The sequence below is a fragment of the Anguilla anguilla genome, chromosome 2 (genome assembly GCF_013347855.1).
Source record: "Anguilla anguilla isolate fAngAng1 chromosome 2, fAngAng1.pri, whole genome shotgun sequence".
NCBI classification, from domain to species: domain Eukaryota; kingdom Metazoa; phylum Chordata; class Actinopteri; order Anguilliformes; family Anguillidae; genus Anguilla; species Anguilla anguilla.
The window spans coordinates 57,927,120-57,946,311 of NC_049202.1; the positions used below are offsets into that span (position 1 = coordinate 57,927,120).

The 19,192-nt window shown below is 51.6% G+C and overlaps 1 protein-coding gene across 4 annotated transcripts in view; it reads right to left on the bottom strand.

Moving 5' to 3' along the window:
• Positions 1-2,908: 2,908 nt before the first annotated feature.
• The window catches only part of LOC118220703 (bromodomain-containing protein 4-like), a 61,076-nt gene continuing 44,792 nt past the window's right edge, over positions 2,909-19,192 (bottom strand). For 3 of the 4 annotated variants that reach the window (XM_035404815.1, XM_035404812.1, XM_035404816.1), the window contains 14 exons: positions 17,176-17,577; positions 16,439-16,567; positions 16,011-16,244; positions 14,677-14,879; positions 12,521-12,897; positions 12,066-12,176; positions 11,257-11,670; positions 9,666-10,499; positions 7,760-7,872; positions 7,309-7,444; positions 7,016-7,140; positions 6,228-6,433; positions 4,586-4,829; positions 2,909-3,077 (listed from right to left, as the gene is read on the bottom strand). In XM_035404815.1, coding sequence (XP_035260706.1) covers positions 3,009-3,077; positions 4,586-4,829; positions 6,228-6,433; positions 7,016-7,140; positions 7,309-7,444; positions 7,760-7,872; positions 9,666-10,499; positions 11,257-11,670; positions 12,066-12,176; positions 12,521-12,897; positions 14,677-14,879; positions 16,011-16,244; positions 16,439-16,567; positions 17,176-17,577 — 3,597 coding nt within the window. In that variant the 3' untranslated portion in view covers positions 2,909-3,008. The remainder of the gene's footprint in view (positions 3,078-4,585; positions 4,830-6,227; positions 6,434-7,015; positions 7,141-7,308; positions 7,445-7,759; positions 7,873-9,665; positions 10,500-11,256; positions 11,671-12,065; positions 12,177-12,520; positions 12,898-14,676; positions 14,880-16,010; positions 16,245-16,438; positions 16,568-17,175; positions 17,578-19,192) is intronic. The other variant, XM_035404814.1, reaches the window with a different exon arrangement.

The following is a 19,192-nucleotide window of genomic DNA, read 5'->3' on the forward strand; positions in this document are numbered from 1 at the left end:
TTATGTATCCTGATGTGGACTTCACTGCAAAGGGAAACAAAAAAAACTGACATTAAAACCCGGACATAATCTGGACACTTTTCTTGCCATTTGTCTTTTTTTTTTTTTCTTTCGTTTCGATCTCCAGGCCCCCCCAGAAGCTTTCTGTTATTTCACGGTTTTTATGTGTGCGTATGTGTGTGTGTGCGCGTGTGTGTGTGTGTGTGTGTGTGTGCACGCGCAAGAAAAGATCTACTGGGACAGAACTATGAGAATGACTCTGAGGCTTACACACTGAAGAAATCCTGCAAAAACATTTAAACTCGAGCATGTTGTGGGGGGAAAAAAAATGTGTGAAGTGACTACATCCTGATTCTTGTCTCTGTACATGTCCCCCGCCCACCCCAAATTCCCTCACTTTGCCCCCCTCCCCTTTCTAAAAAGCAACGTGCCACCCAGTGTCACAATACAATACAGACACAGGAACAAAAGAAGAAATGCTATCAGAAAACTTAAGATAAACCTGTAAATCTCAAACTCTGCTGCCCTGCCCCCATATTTTAAGTGTCCAACGAAGGAGCAGGAATTACCACTGCACTACAATCCAACAAGAACAAATGGAACAAATTAGAATGCTTTTTTGAGTAAAATTTTTATTTTTAATATATATAGGTATATATATATTTTTTTTTTTCCGGCCAATTTTGAACAACCTGCCATCCTCCCCCCTCGTCCAAATATAGCGACCCCTTCTCACGGCGCCGGGGTGTCTGAGCTTTACGCTGCACGTTCCCAGCGTCAGCGCGACAGGGCGTAGGTCACCTGGCGCGATGTCACCTGGGAAAACATCGCCTCGGCAACGCATGGAGAGAAAAAAACCCTGCCCCAGCGTCACATGATGCCGAAAGCTTTAGCGCTGCTCGATGTAAGGAGAAAAGGCGTAGCGTGTCCTAGCGTAGCGTGTCCTAGCGTAACGGGTCCTAGCGTAGCGTGTCCTAGCGTAGCGTGTCTTAGCGTAACGGGTCCTAGCGTAGCGTGTCTTAGCGTAACGGGTCCTAGCGTAGCGTGTCTTAGCGTAACGGGTCCTAGTGTAGCGTGTCCTAGCGTAACGTGTCTTAGCGTAACGGGTCCGTGCGAGATGTCGCTCAGACAGGGCCGGACGTTCTGGTGTTTAACAGCGCCCGGAACGCAGACACCTTTCAGCATAATGCAGTCAGGAAGGTGTAAATGAGCGCACGCGTGTAACGCACTGGCCAGGTGTAAGGGCTCCTTGATGTACCATCTATGGTACCGACAGCACAATGCATTGTGGGGACCTTGCGTAATGTTATTGCTAAAGTGGTCGATAGTGCCAGTGTAATGCTGTACAGAGCTTCAGCGAAACGCAGCAGAAGTGTATGAAGAGTCTTAAAGCACCGCAGCTCCCAGCGCCTAACAGTCCTGAATGCAACGTAACTGATAAAGACATAATGGGCTCTAGTTTAATGTAACTGGCAAGTATAACAGGGCCTGGTTTAATGTAATTGCTACAGCGTAATGGGTATATGATTGGTACTGTGTCATGTCCCCAAACGTAATGCAGTTGGCAGGTGTAATGGCTCCCAGTTGAGCGCGTGTGGTAGAGTGCAACACGCCGCGGCGTAATGCAACGGGTAAAGGGCTCAACGTAACGCTGGGAGCGTAGCGCCCCCCGGCGAGGTCACAGCGCATCGGGCGTCACCCCTGACGACGCGCGCTAGAAGCCAACGGGACCACAGGCGCCGTCTCCTCGGCAACAGCAACAGTTACGATATCTCAACTGAAGATGAACGCTAAAAAGAGCCTCCTTTATTCGTAAAAAGACCTTAGAAAGTACACAAGATTCCGCTCCACTTCCATCGATGGATAAATGCATTTTTGTATGGTTTCAATTAACACTTTTCTGGACAAAAAAAAATGCATATATATATATTTTTTTAAATTTTGTTAACTATCTAGACTTTGATATATGGTGAAATAGAAAGAAATTGCATTTATATATAAAAAAGGAAAAAAAAAAGAGAGATACATGTTAAATGGACTTTCGGCGCTCAAAAGAAATGGTTTGGCATAAACGGCTGAATAAGGGTAGAAAGGAAAATAATCATAATAAAAAACAGCTCTTTACAGAAATCCTACAAAAAAAAAACAATTAAATCGCACAATGGGCTTTTCTCCAGACGTAACTGATTTTTTTGTTTTTTTTCTTGTTGTATATATAATATATATTTATATTGTGTGTTTACAGGTCAGAAGTGTAAGGCAAGTTCTCCTGTCCTGAGAAGAATACAAAAAAATCTCAAGATCAAGTTTAAGTGACCACTGCCCACCCCCCACCCCCCCGGAACTCCCCCACCCAAGTTTGCATGTCTTCCCTCCAAATGAAAAGAGAGGAGAAAAAAGAAACAAAAAGAAAAGAAAAGCTCTCTGATTTGTAACCCCCCCCCCCCCCCACTCCCCAATCCCACCCACCCAACTGCCCTAGGAGGGTCAGACGTGTGACCCCTCCTTCTTAGTCCTGACATCAGTTTTTGCTTCTAAATAGTTCTTATTCTGTTCTGTAAAATTAGCAGTAGGCCCGCATCCAACCGCTCTTCCCGCTCAACTTTAGTCTGAGGTCACTGTGACCCCGCCCCCCTCTTCCAACCGCTGGTCCGGTCGGTGAATCTAGTCCGCTGCTTGTTGCTGTGGTGAAGAACAATGCATACGGCCGTGTTTAGTGTGCTGGGGGGGGGGGCGGTTGACAGGGTCCTTTTCCACAGTCACATGGTTTCGGGCGGGCGGGCCTCCCGCTTTCCCAGACGAGGACCTCTGGACGTCCCGCCCTCGCCTCTTCCGCTTGGTTTTTCCTGACGGGAAAGTCTGTTTGTAAATCCGGCCCACGTTGGGTTGTATCAGTTCTTTTAATTCAAGTTTTTTTTTTTTTTTTTTTTTTCTATTTTATTTGAAGTTTCTGTAAATTTGCATGTGTCTCCCTCCATGTCCCAGTCCTCCGCTCCATCTGTACAGTTTCAGAAGAGGTTCTCCTCAAATATGGCCATCAGGTCGCTCTGGAAATTCATGTCAATGGTGGCCGCCATCTACGGAAGGCAGGGAGAAAACACTCAAGCATGCTGCAGGGCTGTGGGAAGGTCTGAGCCTTCCCACGCAAATCAATTCCTCTACTGTAAAATCATTACAGTCCTCAGTGGCCATTTTGAATTATTACCGCTATAACAGTCAAATTCAGACTTCACTCAAAAGGAAGAGGGACGTACGCTTATCAGTTTTCAGAAGTCAACAGGCCAGTGTGCGTATGTCTGCATTTATTCACATTAGTTTGTGTATGTCTGTGTGTGCATGAGCACGTGCGAGTGCATGTATATGCGCAACTGTGCGTGCAAACAGTAAGTGTGTAGGCATGCGCATGTGTGTATACAGCTGTGTGTCTGTGTGTATACAGCTGTGTGTCTGTGTGTATACAGCTGTGTGTCTGTGTGTATACAGCTGTGTGTCTGTGTATACAGCTGCGTGTCTGTGTGTATACAGCTGTGTGTCTGTGTATACAGCTGCGTGTCTGTGTGTATACAGCTGTGTATCTGTGTGTATACAGCTGTGTGTCTGTGTGTATACAGCTGTGTGTCTGTGTGTATACAGCTGTGTGTCTGTGTATACAGCTGTGTGTCTGTGTGTATACAGCTGTGTGTCTGTGTATACAGCTGCGTGTCTGTGTGTATACAGCTGTGTGTCTGTGTGTATACAGCTGCGTGTCTGTGTGTATACAGCTGTGTGTCTGTGTATACAGCTGCGTGTCTGTGTGTATACAGCTGTGTGTCTGTGTATACAGCTGCGTGTCTGTGTGTATACAGCTGTGTATCTGTGTGTATACAGCTGTGTGTCTGTGTGTATACAGCTGTGTCTGTGTGTATACAGCTGTGTGTCTGTGTATACAGCTGTGTGTCTGTGTGTATACAGCTGTGTGTCTGTGTGTATACAGCTGTGTGTCTGTGTATACAGCTGTGTGTCTGTGTGTATACAGCTGTGTGTCTGTGTATACAGCTGCGTGTCTGTGTGTATACAGCTGTGTGTCTGTGTGTATACAGCTGCGTGTCTGTGTGTATACAGCTGTGTATCTGTGTGTATACAGCTGCGTGTCTGTGTGTATACAGCTGCGTATCTGTGTGTATACAGCTGTGTGTCTGTGTGTATACAGCTGTGTATCTGTGTGTATACAGCTGTGTCTGTGTGTATACAGCTGTGTGTCTGTGTATACAGCTGTGTGTCTGTGTGTATACAGCTGTGTGTCTGTGTGTATACAGCTGTGTGTCTGTGTGTGCATGAGCACGTGCGAGTGCATGTATATGCGCAACTGTGCGTGCAAACAGTAAGTGTGTAGGCATGCGCATGTGTGTATACAGCTGTGTGTCTGTGTGTATACAGCTGTGCGTCTGTGTGTATACAGCTGTGTGTCTGTGTATACAGCTGTGTATCTGTGTGTATACAGCTGTGTGTCTGTGTGTATACAGCTGTGTGTCTGTGTGTATACAGCTGTGTGTCTGTGTGTACACAGCTGTGTGTCTGTGTGTATAAGAGTGTATGGGTGCCTCACCGCCTCTCTCCTCCTCCTCTCCTGCTCTCGGCGGCGCGCTAGCTCCCTCTGCTGGTCGAGGGCGCTCTGTGAGGCGGCGGCGGCGGCGGCGGGGGGCTGGGGCGGCTGCACTTCGGGGGCCGGCTGCGTCTGCGGCGGCTGCGTCTGCGCTGGCTGCGCCTGCTGGTGCTGCTGCTCCTGCCGTCTGCGTGGCTCGTCTGGCGGCCGGCGCCCGGGCTCCATCGGCTCCTCCTCCTCCCGGGGCCTGGGGCGGGGCAGAGTCAGCATCACTCTGCCTCTGATTGGTGCTTTCACAAACGCACACGCATTTGTTCCTCTATTTCATTCATTTAGCCATTTTTCATTTTATGCGATTCTTCTATATGAAACACTCTAGGATGTCAAATCTTTCATTTAATTCATTATATACTATCCCAAATTAACAGAGTTGAGTAGGAGAGCTGTCCACAACACCACAGCAGAATTATACATGAACTGTTCCTAGACACGCCCCTTCATGAATATTAATCAGCAGCACGAAACCGGAATGTTCCGGCAATAACAATAAACAGACAATCCTCATAATAGCAGCTGATCATCCAGTTATTCTAGAACATCCACATTCTGTACACTCAACAGATAATGAACTTGCTAATGTGCTTGCTGTGTCCTCTCAGCTCCTTAACTACATAACAGGAGTTACACAGTTAAGTGTGTGTGTGTGTGCGCATGTGAGAGATAGAATGTTTCTAGTGTTCCATTGCAGTACAGAGGAACCACTCTCAGTCTAATACTTGGCCATATCGCTAAATTTTTAAAAAGACCTGTCAAATTTGAGCATGTCAGCTTCAACGAACAGAGACAAAACCTTCAGCGTTAAGAATGCGTTAAGAAATAAACACCAAATAACTGACAGGGGAGCGGTTTTCACAGACTGGGCGCTGTGACTTGGCCTGTTCAAACCCACCCGCTCCAGCAGAGACAGGTCTCACAAATCAACACTGACTTCTACCTCTGATCTGGACATGTGACCCACCCTCCACTGCTTTAATTGGATCAACTGGTGTAACCGGTTCTGTGTGAGCACACAGAGACGTTTTCCCACAATGCACTGCAAACAACAGGTGTCAGGTATCAGGCGATGACACCAGACCACGTGAGAGGGACGACTACCATGAAGAGCAGACACACTCACACACACACCATGCAGACGCACTCACACACGCACACACCATGCAGACGCACACACACACACAAACACACACCATGCAGACGCACTCACACACACACACCATGCAGACGCACTCACACATACACACACCATGCAGACGCACTCACGCACACATACATCATGCAGACACACACACACACACATTCACAAGCATTCTACACTAGGAGTTGACCAGATCTCATCCAGAGGGCTAGTGTGGCTGCACCAAGCAGTGACGCACCTGATTCTACAGATCAACCACTGGAGAGTCTGCTGAGGACCTTGATCAGTAGAATCAGGTGAGTAAGTGTCTGGTGGGAAACGAAAGCCTGCACCCAACAGCAGCCCTTTCTGCGTAAGGCTGAGGACTGAAAACCCCTCACACACACTCCACCACCAGTCTCTCTGTCCCACGCCGCTCCTCCCTCCCCCCCTCCTCTCCTCCTCTCTCACCGCAGTTTCTCCTGGTCTCTGCGCAGTCGCTCCTTCTCCACCTGCTCGGCCTGCGCGCGCAGGGCCTTCTCCCGCTCCTCCTTCTCGCGCGCGGCACGGCGGAACTGCTCGAAGCTGTCGCTGGACGACTTGAGCGTGGAGGAGGGAGCCGAGGCCGGCTTCTGCGCCAGGCTGGCCCACGAGCCCATGTTCTTCAGCTTCACATCCTGAGAATCAGCACAGGGAGACATTCAGGAGCTGCGGTGGGCTTGAGGTCCCCACAGTGAGTGGGTTTGGGGTCCCCACAGTGAGTGGGCTTGAGGTTCCCACAGTGAGTGGGCTTGAGGTCCCCACAGTGAGTGGGTTTGAGGTCCCCACAGTGAGTGGGTTTGAGGTCCCCACAGTGAGTGCGTTTGGGGTCCCCACAGTGAGTGGGTTTGAGGTCCCCACAGTGAGTGGGTTTGAGGTCCCCACAGTGAGTGGGCTTGGGGTCCCCACAGTGAGTGGGCTTGAGGTCCCCACAGTGAGTGGGTTTGGGGTCCCCATGGTGAGTGGGTTTGGGGACCCCACAGTGAGTGGGCTTGAGGTCCCCACAGTGAGTGGGCTTGAGGTCCCCACAGTGAGTGGGTTTGAGATCCCCACAGTGAGTGGGTTTGGGGTCCCCACAGTGAGTGGGCTTGAGGGCCCCACGGTGAGTGGGTTTGGGGTCCCCACAGTGAGTGGGCTTGAGGGCCCCATGGTGAGTGGGTTTGGGGTCCCCATGGTGAGTGGGTTTGGGGACCCCACAGTGAGCAGGGTGCAGTGTTCACCTTTTTGGAGGTGATGGGAGTCTTGGGCTCATGCTTTAACTTGTCCTGCAGGGAGGAAGGCGGGGCTCCATGCTCAGAGGAGCGTATAACAGGCCGAGAGGTCTCCAGGGGCTTCAGGTCTGATCCTAAAATCACACACAGGAATAAGTGCATAGCCCTGCGCGCACCACACACACACACACACACACACAAGCACGTACACACATATGCACGCACACAAACACACATGTAACAAACAAACACAAACGTACAGACACACACGCGCATGCACGCACACGCTCAGTGATACTCACTCTGGGGGGGCTTGTTCTCAGGGTGTTTCTGGGGCTCCTGCCGCAGAGCGGGGCTGAAGTGCTCCCCCCGTATCGCAGGAGATGGGGAGAGCTTCTCCTCTTTCACCCCAACCATGGCCGGGGGTGCCCTCTGCTCCTGAGTGTTAGTACACACAATGAGTACAAACGATACACACACACACACACACACGGCTATGTCCTACAGAGACATACATACACACACACACACGGCTATACACACACACACACACACACACACACACACACACACGGCTACAGAGACATACATACACACACACACATGGCTATACACACACAGCTACACACCAACACATACACACACTCACCAACAGGTACACATGCACGCACACACGCACACACACACACACACACATACACACAAACCAAAACATACACGCACACATATCACATACACACTCTTAATACTCACAGGTTTTTTGGGCTGCTGTAGGTTGTGTGGGGGGGTGTGGTGCCCAGTGGGGGGGTACAGGGGCAGCTGGGGGGAATGCATCATCAGAGGGGAGGGGGTCTCCCTCACATGACCTGTCACCAGACAGGAAGCGGGCTGTTAGTGCTGGAAAAGTATACCTTATACATGCCATAAGTATACATAATACCAAAGTAAAAAAAATAGTGCACTATGTGAGTGTCCACTTTGTTTGTTCAGTACGGTGTGTACTATGGTGTGTACTATGTGGTGTCCGCTTTGTTTGTTCAGTACGGTGTGTACTATGGTGTGTACCATGTGGTGTCCGCTTTGTTTGTTCAGTACGGTGTGTACTATGGTGTGTACTATGTGGTGTCCGCTTTGTTTGTTCAGTACGGTGTGTACTATGGTGCGTACTATGTGAGTGTCCGCTTTGTTTGTTCAGTACGGTGTGTACTATGGTGTGTACTATGTGAGTGTCCGCTTTGTTTGTTCAGTACGGCGTGTACTATGTGGTGTACTATGTGGTGTCCGCTTTGTTTGTTCAGTACGGTGTGTACTATGTGGTGTACTATGTGGTGTCCGCTTTGTTTGTTCAGTACGGTGTGTACTATGGTGTGTACTATGTGGTGTCCGCTTTGTTTGTTCAGTACGGCGTGTACTATGGTGTGCACTATGTGGTGTCCGCTTTGTTTGTTCAGTACGGCGTGTACTATGTGGTGTACTATGTGGTGTCCGCTTTGTTTGTTCAGTACGGTGTGTACTATGGTGTGTACTATGTGGTGCCCGCTTTGTTTGTTCAGTACAGCGTGTACTATGGTGTGTACTATGTGGTGTCCGCTTTGTTTGTTCAGTACGGTGTGTTCTATGGTGTGTACTATGTGGTGTCCGCTTTGTTTGTTCAGTACGGTGTGTACTATGTGGTGTCCGCTTTGTTTGTTCAGTACGGTGTGTACTATGTGGTGTACTATGTGGTGTCCGCTTTGTTTGTTCAGTACGGTGTGTACTATGGTGTGTACTATGTGGTGTCCGCTTTGTTTGTTCAGTACGGTGTGTACTATGGTGTGTACTATGTGGTGTCCGCTTTGTTTGTTCAGTACGGTGTGTACTATGGTGTGTACTATGTGGTGTCCGCTTTGTTTGTTCAGTACGGTGTGTACTATGGTGTGTACTATGTGGTGTCCGCTTTGTTTGTTCAGTACGGTGTGTACTATGGTGTGTACTATGTGAGTGTCCGCTTTGTTTGTTCAGTACGGCGTGTACTATGTGGTGTACTATGTGGTGTCCGCTTTGTTTGTTCAGTACGGTGTGTACTATGGTGTGTACTATGTGGTGTCCGCTTTGTTTGTTCAGTACGGTGTGTACTATGGTGTGTACTATGTGGTGTCCGCTTTGTTTGTTCAGTACGGTGTGTACTATGGTGTGTACTATGTGGTGTCCGCTTTGTTTGTTCAGTACGGTGTGTACTATGGTGTGTACTATGTGGTGTCCGCTTTGTTTGTTCAGTACGCACACAGTCAGGGTTTAAAGTCCTGTGAGGTCGTGTAAAGGTCTACCGCTGAGGTATTTCTGGTTATAATTATGAGGAGGGACGCACATTACAATGAGAAATTCATCAGACAATGAGGGTTAAATCCCCAGGATTTAAATGTCCTTACATGACCCCACATGTAACACCCTAATGCAGCCAACAAGAACAAAAACACCAGGTGACCTAGTCCCCAAAAGTACATAAAACTGCAGATGGACTGGGCCTTCAACATTTTGATTTGGTTGTGCATTTCTGTGTGTGGGTGTACAAGTATATGTGTGCATGTGTGTAAATGTGTGTTTGTTTGTGTGTATGTATATATGTGTGTGTGTTTGTGTGTGTGTGTGTGTGTGTGTAAGGGCGCGTATGCTTGTTTACCGGTGCTGTAGGGGTCGGGCTTGTGTTGCCGTGGAGATGGATGGTGGTGCTGCTGCTGTATGAGCTGCTGCTTGGCCTGGGGCGGCAGGCCCTTGTGCGTCTGCGCCGGCTGCGCGTGCGTGGGCTGCGCGTGCGGCGGCTGCACGGGTCCCTGCGTGTAGGGCAGGTGCTGCAGGAGCCGAGGCTGCGGCTGCTGCTGCTGCTGCTGCTGCTGCTGCAGCAGGGCCACCTGCTGCTGCTGCTGCTGCTGCTGCTGCTGGGTCTGCGGCGGCAGCTGGGGAGTCTGCGCAGCTGGCTGCACGGCCTGCGACTGCACCTGCACCGACTGCAGCAGCGAGGAGGCGGAGACGACGGTGGGCAGGGCCGGGGCGGAAGACCGGCTCTGCAGAGAATGCATGAAGAGCTGCATGTTGAGAGGAAGGCCCACCGGCTCCTCGTCATCCTCCAGCAGGGCCTGCGGAGGCTGCGCCGACAGGAGCCCGAGCGTGCCGTGGCCCTGGGGGGCCAGCGGTGTTGGGGAGGGGATGCGCGGCTGCAGCGGGGGCTGAGGGGGGTGCAGTATGTGGGTGGGCAGGTGCTGCTGCTGCTGCTGCTGCTGTGCCTGTGCCAGTGCCTGCTGCTGCTGCTGCTGCTGCTGCTGCTGCTGTTGCTGTTGTTGTTGTTGTTGTTGTTGTTGCTGCTGTTGTTGTTGTTGTTGTTGTTGTTGCTGCTGCTGCTGCTGCTGCTGCTGGGGGGGCGGAGCCTGCTGGGTGGGGGGCTGGGGCGGTTTGGGGGGAAGCGGGGCGGCTCGGTTACTTGGGCGAGAGGGCTGCTGGGGCAGTGCGTTATGGAGAGCTGAGAGAGAGAGAGAGAGAGAGACAGAGAGAAGGGAAAGAGGAAGGGAGAATGACAGAGAATTAGAGTTGTTTTAAGATTTACATACAGACAATAATACATTTGTGTGAAGTTCTATCACCTCATTTCACTAACAAGTCCTTCCAATAAATCAGAAACTTCCTGCTCTCTGACCTTTGACCTCTGACACTGCAGGAAAGCTGTATGGACACACCCAGACATGACAATGTACTGCCCAGAGTGGCAATTTCCAACATTTTCTGTCCATGCAACTAAGCAGGTATGCAGCATTACTTTGGTTAGAATGGAAGTGAACTGAATTTCTTTCAGAGACAAGTGACCCATTTTACACTAACTAAACCAGTCACATTTTTTGGACTAAATGATTAGCGATGTCAAAGCATTCCAGGAAATATTTTGTTGAAAATGCAAACGAGCGCTTTTCCATGCATAGTTATGAAGGAGGTGAGCCATTTGTTAGGGAACTTACTTTGCCAGGTTGAATACCGTAATGTATGTATGTTTAACAAACAAAATGGCCTACTAGTTTTGAGCTAACTGCAGATCATTAGTTTAATATCCACATTCTGCTTGAATACTCATGTAAACAGACTCAAATAATAAGTTCGGCCTCAACGCAGGTCCAGCGAGTCCCTGGCAGAACTACAATCCAACTGTCTGCACTGGACACCGCACCTCCATTGCCTTGCATTATCCTGTGCCTATCTTGCCATTCCCTCCACCATCTTTGGCCTACCTGGCGAGGGCAGCACAGGGCAGCGCTGGCTGAGGAAGGTGTGGGTCTCGATGGGGGGGTGGGCATTGAGGTGGGGGGGTGCAGGCGGGGAGGGCTCCTGGTGCTGCTGGGGCAGGTGCATGAGGGGCTGGCCGAAGTGAGGCATGGGGTCCAGAGCGCCCCCTAGCAACTGGGAGGACTCCAGGGAGACGGGAGGAACCACAAACGCAGCAGGGGAGGGGTGCTGCTGCTGCTGCTGCTGCTGCTGCTTTAGTTGGGTGGGCTGGACCACAGGGACCTGAGGCATAGGGGGGGCCAGGGGTTGGGGGGCTCCCCCACTCATGCCCTGGTGGTTGAGCCCACCTGCCACCTGGTGGTGAGGCTTCTTCCCCTCCTTAATGGAGTGGCCCTTCTTCTGCTGTTTCTGAGCCACACCTGGGGGAGCGGGAGGGAGAGAGAGAGGGAAAGAGAGAAGAGAAAATTGATTCGGAAATCGATTCAGAAGTGAGAAATCTACAAGTTTCCATCCTGGACCTCAAGAAATCCTTTTATTTTGGTACTTTACTTTCTGTTAATTCATTTTACCCCTAATGCTTCATATTTTTGTCCATGCTCGGGTACAAATTTCAGAGAGGGAGGAGATCTTTTATCCTGCATGTTGGCTGAAACTATCTGAGAGATAATTAAAAACGAAAGAGGGAAATTAGAGTTCCAGTTACAGTTGTGTGGAACCCTACCTGTGCTGAGTGTGCGGGTGTGGAACCCCACCTGTGCTGAGTGTGCGGGTGTGGAACCCTACCTGTGCTGAGTGTGCGGGTGTGGAACCCTACCTGTCTCAGAGTCCTCGCTGTCTGAGGAGCTGGATTCACTGCTGCTGCCCGAGTCCGACGAAGAGCCAGCCTTCATCTTCACACTCATCATCTCCATCGTCTTCTCTGCCACTGCAGGACACAACAGGGTCAGAACCTCTCTGTGTGCAATCACACACACACACACACACACACACACACACACATACGCACATACACGTGTGCACACGCACACACCCAGACACACACTCTTCACACACACACTCACACTCACAAACACTCTTACACACACACACTCACACTCACAAACACTCTTACACACACACACACACTCACTCTCACACACACACACACACGCACTCACACACACACTCACTCTCACTCTCACACACACACACACACACACACACTCACACACTCACTCACTCACACACACACTCTCACACTCACTCTCACACACGCACACGCACACGCACCAGGCAGTTTCTTCTTCTTGCGCAGGCAGGAGGAGACGTATCTCTCCAGCTCGCGCAGTGTGGAGGGCTTGAGGGTCTCAAAGTCGATCTCAATCTCGTCGGGGTTGGAGTTCTTCAGCGAGGGCTCGCGTGATTGGATGATCTGCACCACACGGCCCAGCTTGTCGCCGGGCAGCTTGTTAATGTCCAGGCTCAGCTGCCGCTTCTCCTCGTATGACATGGGCTTGCACTTCTCCCCTGTCCCCAGCCCCGCCCCCAGCCCCGCCAATGGCCCCGCCTCCTCCTCAGAGTCCAGCGCCGCCACGGGCGCCAGCGTGGGAGGGGCCAGAGGCGCGGGGGCTGCCGAGCGGCTGTTCTTCACGCCCTCTTTCTTGCTGCTGTACAGGCGAGAAACGGGAAACAGGAGAGACTCCCATCATGCACTGCCGCAGTCACATCACCCAGAGAGCAGAGTGCTTATTCTCAAAGTGCTGGCTCTCTACCTTAAAGGCAAATTCCAAGTGTTCATCTACATTCCACATACATTCTAAATTCCACGTTTGAAGAAATTAAAACAGAGTCTCCCACAAAAACCTTCAGTCTCTCAGATGGGTACCCCATCGCTTTATCCAGGGGACTGGACAGGACTGATTCCCATGATGCAATGCACGAGAGAGATTCCCGTCAGTTACAGCCATTTCCTGGCAGGTTGAAAAAAAAACCCCCAAAAAAAACCCCCAAAAAGAAAGCAGATGGCCAGAGCCCCCCGAGGTTCTGTAGCGGTGACGGCCTGCCCTCTCTCTGCTCCAGGTGACTCACTGAAGCAGGGCCTGACTCCCTGCGGTCCTATCCCGCGGCAGCTCAGAAACGACCCAGCGAGTCAAGCCGGGAGCCCCGGGGTCCAATCAACACAAAGCCCGCCTCCAAAGCGGGCAGCCTCACCACCCCGCCCCCATCGCATCCGATTGGGCCGCGCAATCGCCCGCAGCTGGACCACAGATCCTTTTAAATCAGGTGAAGGCGTTTCACTGGACAACTTCCATAGGCGGGAGTATTACCTTAGAAGATTTGTCCAATCGACAGTGAGGAGGCTGACCAGCACAAATTCAGAAACTGAAATTTAAAGGGTCCCTGCCGTACTGGACGCAGACACAAAGCGATTTCTGCCTCTGAGGAGCACTAACGTAGACTGAAAACAGGAGGACGCAGTTCCCTGTGGCGTACCCGCGCCACTGAGAATTTATTTTTTCATCTGCGATGTTTTGAAACCAGAACAAACATGGAGCCCACAGAGCAATTATACAGCCTGCCACAAATCCACGTGTTGCTCCTAATTTTTAGCACTCCTGAAAACGAGTTTATCCAGCTCAGCGCACGCTTGATCGTGGGGTCACCTCCATGTTTTACCTCCTGTTTCATTCTGTGTTGCAAATTCAATTTTCACTGACTACGGAAAATTCCCCAGTCTTTGACGAGCGCAAAACACAGGAATATGCAAAGGCCCGGTGAACTCAAACATGTTCAATTTAATGTTGGTGTTGCTGACTGGGATGGACAGAGATTTGAGTCTTTCACTCCCACACACATAACAACTACAGCTGCATCTATACAGCGCGACTACCCTGGACTACCCTGAACTACCACAGACCCTGCCTGATCTCAAGTCATCATCAAACGGGGCTTGAAAATCATGTAACGCATGCCCAGTTTTAAACAGGTTCAGAGTGAACTGTCCTCTTTTCACACACCACTAGAGGGCGACCTGAACAGCCTCTAACAATACTGATGGATAAAGTTGATTTTAAATGTAATTACCCGTCTATACTTTTATATATTCCCCCTAGCTAACATCACTTTTCGGTCTAAAAAAAGCACAGCCTTGCTGGACAGTAAATTCAACACCCAACTCCCAAAGTTATATTCATGACCAACCACCAGTTCAAATGTAGTAGAGAGTGTACACAGGGCATTCTGCAGAAAAACGATCCAAACCGTCTCACAAACTGAACGTCTGGCTGTCGAGGACCGTTACCATGGATGCTGATCGCTCGCAGTTCCTGGTTACATCTCCGCACCGCCTGCCATGCCCACCCTAAACAGTTTTTAAACGTTTGTTTCTTGAGTGAAACACTTTGTTTCCCGTGCTATGGAATTCTGGGAGTTGGGGCGGAGCCTACCTGGGCTTCTTGGCCTTTTTGGGCGCAGGCTCCTTGCTCTTCCTGAGGGATTGTGGGGGCGGCTCGTGGGCGGGCTCCAGCAGCGTGGGCGGCCCCGCCCCTTTCTTCCTCTGCTTCTTCTCCTTCTTCTCCTTCTCTTTCTTCTTGGGCCGACTGGTCTGTGGCTGGGACAGGGCGGCCAGCTGCTCGTGCACGGCCTTCAGCTGCCAGGGGAAAGAGAGGGGTTAGAGGGGTATGGGGAGGGAGGGGGGTTAGAGGGGTATGAGGAGGGGGGTTCGAGGGGTATGGGGAGGGAGGGGGGTTAGAGGGGTATGGGGAGGGAGGGGGTTAGAGGGGTATGGGGAGGGAGGATAGAGGGGTATGGGGAGGGAGGATAGAGAGGTATGGGGAGGGGGGTTAGAGGGGTATGGGGAGGGAGGTTAGAGGGGTATGGGGAGGGAGGGGGTTAGAGGGGCATGGGGAGGGAGGGGGTTAGAGGGGCATGGGGAGGGAGGGAAGGAGGTTAGAGGGGTACGGAGAGAGGGGGTTAAGGGGGTACAGTGGGAGAGGGATACATGGGGGTCTGAGTTAGGAAGAAAGCTGCAATAACACAGCTGTGTGTGTGTGCATGAGTGCTGTGTATGTGTGTGCGTGTCCGTGTGCACGCATGTGGGCCCGTGTGTGTGCGCACGTGTGTATGCATGCAAGTGCACGTGTGTACGTGAGGGTGCGTATGCATGTGTGTATGCATCAGTGTACGTGTCCACGCTCACGTGTAGAAACAAAGGAAAGTTGTGCACCGAAAGCTTTGGGAGAAAAAAAAAAAAGCTGCTTTCTGTACATTCTGTCCTCCGCTCCACTGAGAGAGGGGGAGGCAGAGGAAAGGGTGAACACAAGGCCACTTCTTTCTCTCTTCTTTTTCCTTTCTTATTTTGGATCACGCTTTCTGGTGACGTCTGATTTCATCAAAGGACAGCATGTTCTGTTAGCGGCCTGCTCTATAACCAGCTTAACACCTTTACCCTGATGCCTGTTCCTTCCATCTCTTTACCTCCCTCCCCTCCCTCCTTTCACCTGCTCCCTCTCAGCCTACATATTCACTCCATTTTCCTCTCTAGCCCCTCTCTCCCCCTTTCTCTTTCCCTCTCTCACTTCCTCTTCCCCATCTCTATCACTCCCTTTCTGTCAGTCATTATTTATCCTACCTCCCCTCTTTCTCTCCCTCAGCCCCCACTCTCCCCCTCCCCTCTCTCACTGCCTCTCTCGCTCTCCCTCCTTCTGCCCCTCTCTCTCCCACCTGTTCCTACAGCTCGACCAGTCTCTGAGCCCTTTCTCTCTCCCTCTCTCTCTCTCACCTGTTCCTGTAGCTCGGCCAGTCTCTGAGCCCTCTCCTCCTCAGAGTCGTCTGTGGAGGACTCTGATTCGGAGGAGGAGTCGCTGGAGCTGTCGGAGGAGGAGGGGTGGGCGTGGCCAAGGGTGGGCGGGGGCTGGGGCTTCACCGGGGCGGGGAGAAGCGCAGGTGAGGGGGCGGGGGCCGATGCTTCCTCCGGCTCGTCCGGCATCTTGGCAAAGCGCATTTCGAACACGTCCTGTCGAGAAGGAAGAGGATGCTGCCTTCAGGAGAGAACCGTGGGAAATGTAGTTCCCCCCCGTCCCAAAACGTGTCCTTGGTGAGCATGTTTATAATTGTTATCATCCAGGGTGCGTAATAGACTGCTTGTGAGAGGCAGTTTAAGTTTGTGAGAGGGCCAGCCTGTGTTCGTAAGTGTGTGTGTTCTCTCACCTGTAGTTTGCGTGCCATAGCCACCACGTCGTGATCAGGTGGGTTGTACTTGTAGCAGTTGGAGAACATTAACCGCACATCTGCGGCAAACTCCTGCGGATCCCGATACTGCCTGCTATCCAGCTTCATCTGCAACACCAACAGCACCCCTTACACCCATACTGAGCATGTGCAGAACCTGAGCCGCATTGAGCATGTGAAGAACCCAAATCGCACTGAGCATGCGCAGAACCTGAGCCGTACTGAGCATGCGCAGAACCAGAGCCGTACTGAGCATGTGCAGAACCTGGCATCAACAGCAAGCCAGCTATGGAACAACACACTTTCATGCAGTTCGGAAGCAATCTAAATAAGCTAACAAGATAGCTACACTGACGTAGCGACACCATCTTGGATGTGACAAATGTAAATTTCCTGAAAATGGGAGCAGCAAGCTAAATATGAAGTAGTCGGGCAAATATAACTCTGGCTATTTTAAAGCTCGTGACAGAGAGGGAAACTTGCATGGCAAGAGATACAGTAACCACAAGGTGGTGCTATTCTGAACAGATGTACTCCTGCAGGAAAGCCTGATCATTGGCCAGGATCAATCAGCAGGACCTTTAAAGCGTCTCTGCTGACACATCTTTCTCTCCACTCCGAGTTTCACAGTGGAAATGAACCCCATCTCCCGCCCACATGCACACGCAGGTACCCCACCAAACCCCGCCCCACCCCGGCCCGGGACTCACGCCCACCTTTATGGTGCTGAGGTCCATGGGGTGCTTGATGATGTCGTGGTAGTCATGGAGACCCAGGGCCTTCACGTCCACGGGCTTGTAGAAGGGCCAGGCGTAGGCGGCGTGCTTCTTGGACAGCATGTCCTTGACGATTCCCGCGCAGTGGCGCAGCTGCTCCTGCTGCTTGGGGCTGCGCGCCCCGCCCCCGGCCACGCCCCCGAGCCCGCCCCCGGCCACGCCCAGCCCCAGGTGGTGCTGGGAGTCGGGCGCCTCCTTCTTGGGCTGCTTGGCGGGCCGGCTGCTCTCGCGCCGCGGCAGCGTCTTGCCCTTGGACTCCGGCCCCGCGGGCGACGACTCGCTCAGCTGGTCGTTGGCCGTGGGCGTGGTCGTGTCCGCTTTGCGCTTCTGGCTCTTTCTCGGCTGGGGGGGTGGGGGGACACAGAGGGGGGCAGGAACATTACTTTTTGTTTTTGAAGAGGCGGATGACCTGCCCAGCCTGACAGGAACCTCTTTATTACATTCCCCCTTACATTTGCAGGCCCTATTCCGTACACTTCGATGGCTTATTTGACTTCATCATTGGCCCATCTCTCGATCCCCCGTCTGCTTTTCACATTAAACGTGCAAGTCAGTTTTTGTCTAAAGTGTCTGCCAAATCCCTAGATTTGGACCTCAACTTGAAAAATGGATATTAAAAGCATTTATGGATTTCCATATTTTTTTCATCCCCTGATACGTCCAGGCCAGCCCCCTCAGGGAATAGCATCAATTTTTCTAGAGCTCTGGCCAGGAGGTTACAGCGACACAGCATAAAATCCATTAGAGCCCCACATAATAAACAAGCCTGAAACAGAGCGAGTTAAACAAGGCCACGGGTCACACAGGCCTGAAACAGAGCGAGTTAAACAAGGCCACGGGTCACACAGGCCTGAAACAGAGCGAGTTAAACAAGGCCACGGGTCACACAGGCCTGAAACAGAGCGAGTTAAACAAGGCCACGGGTCACACAGGCCTGAAACAGAGCGAGTTAAACAAGGCCACGGGTCACACAGGCCTGAAACAGAGCGAGTTAAACAAGGCCACGGATCTCACCGGCCTGAAACAGAGCGAGTTAAACAAGGCCACGGGTCACACAGGCCTGAAACAGAGCGAGTTAAACAAGGCCACGGGTCACACAGGCCTGAAACAGAGCGAGTTAAACAAGGCCACGGGTCACACAGGCCTGAAACAGAGCGAGTTAAACAAGGCCACGGGTCACACAGGCCTGAAACAGAGCGAGTTAAACAAGGCCACGGGTCTCACCGGCCTGAAACAGAGCGAGTTAAACAAGGCCACGGGTCACACAGGCCTGAAACAGAGCGAGTTAAACAAGGCCACGGGTCACACAGGCCTGAAACAGAGCGAGTTAAACAAGGCCACGGGTCACACAGGCCTGAAACAAAGCGAGTTAAACAAGGCCACGGGTCACACAGGCCTGAAACAGAGCGAGTTAAACAAGGCCACGGGTCACACAGGCCTGAAACAGAGCGAGTTAAACAAGGCCACGGGTCACACAGGCCTGAAACAGAGCGAGTTAAACAAGGCCACGGGTCACACAGGCCTGAAACAGAGTGAGTTAAACAAGGCCACGGGTCACACAGGCCTGAAACAGAGCGAGTTAAACAAGGCCACGGGTCACACAGGCCTGAAACAGAGCGAGTTAAACAAGGCCACGGATCTCACCGGCCTGAAACAGAGCGAGTTAAACAAGGCCACGGGTCACACAGGCCTGAAACAGAGCCAGTTAAACAAGGCCACGGGTCACACAAGCCTGAAACAGAGCGAGTTAAACAAGGCCACGGGTCACACAAGCCTGAAACAGAGCGAGTTAAACAAGGCCACGGGTCACACAGGCCTGAAACAGAGCGAGTTAAACAAGGCCACGGGTCACACAGGCCTGAAACAGAGCGAGTTAAACAAGGCCACGGGTCACACAGGCCTGAAACAGAGCGAGTTAAACAAGGCCACGGGTCACACAGGCCTGAAACAGAGCGAG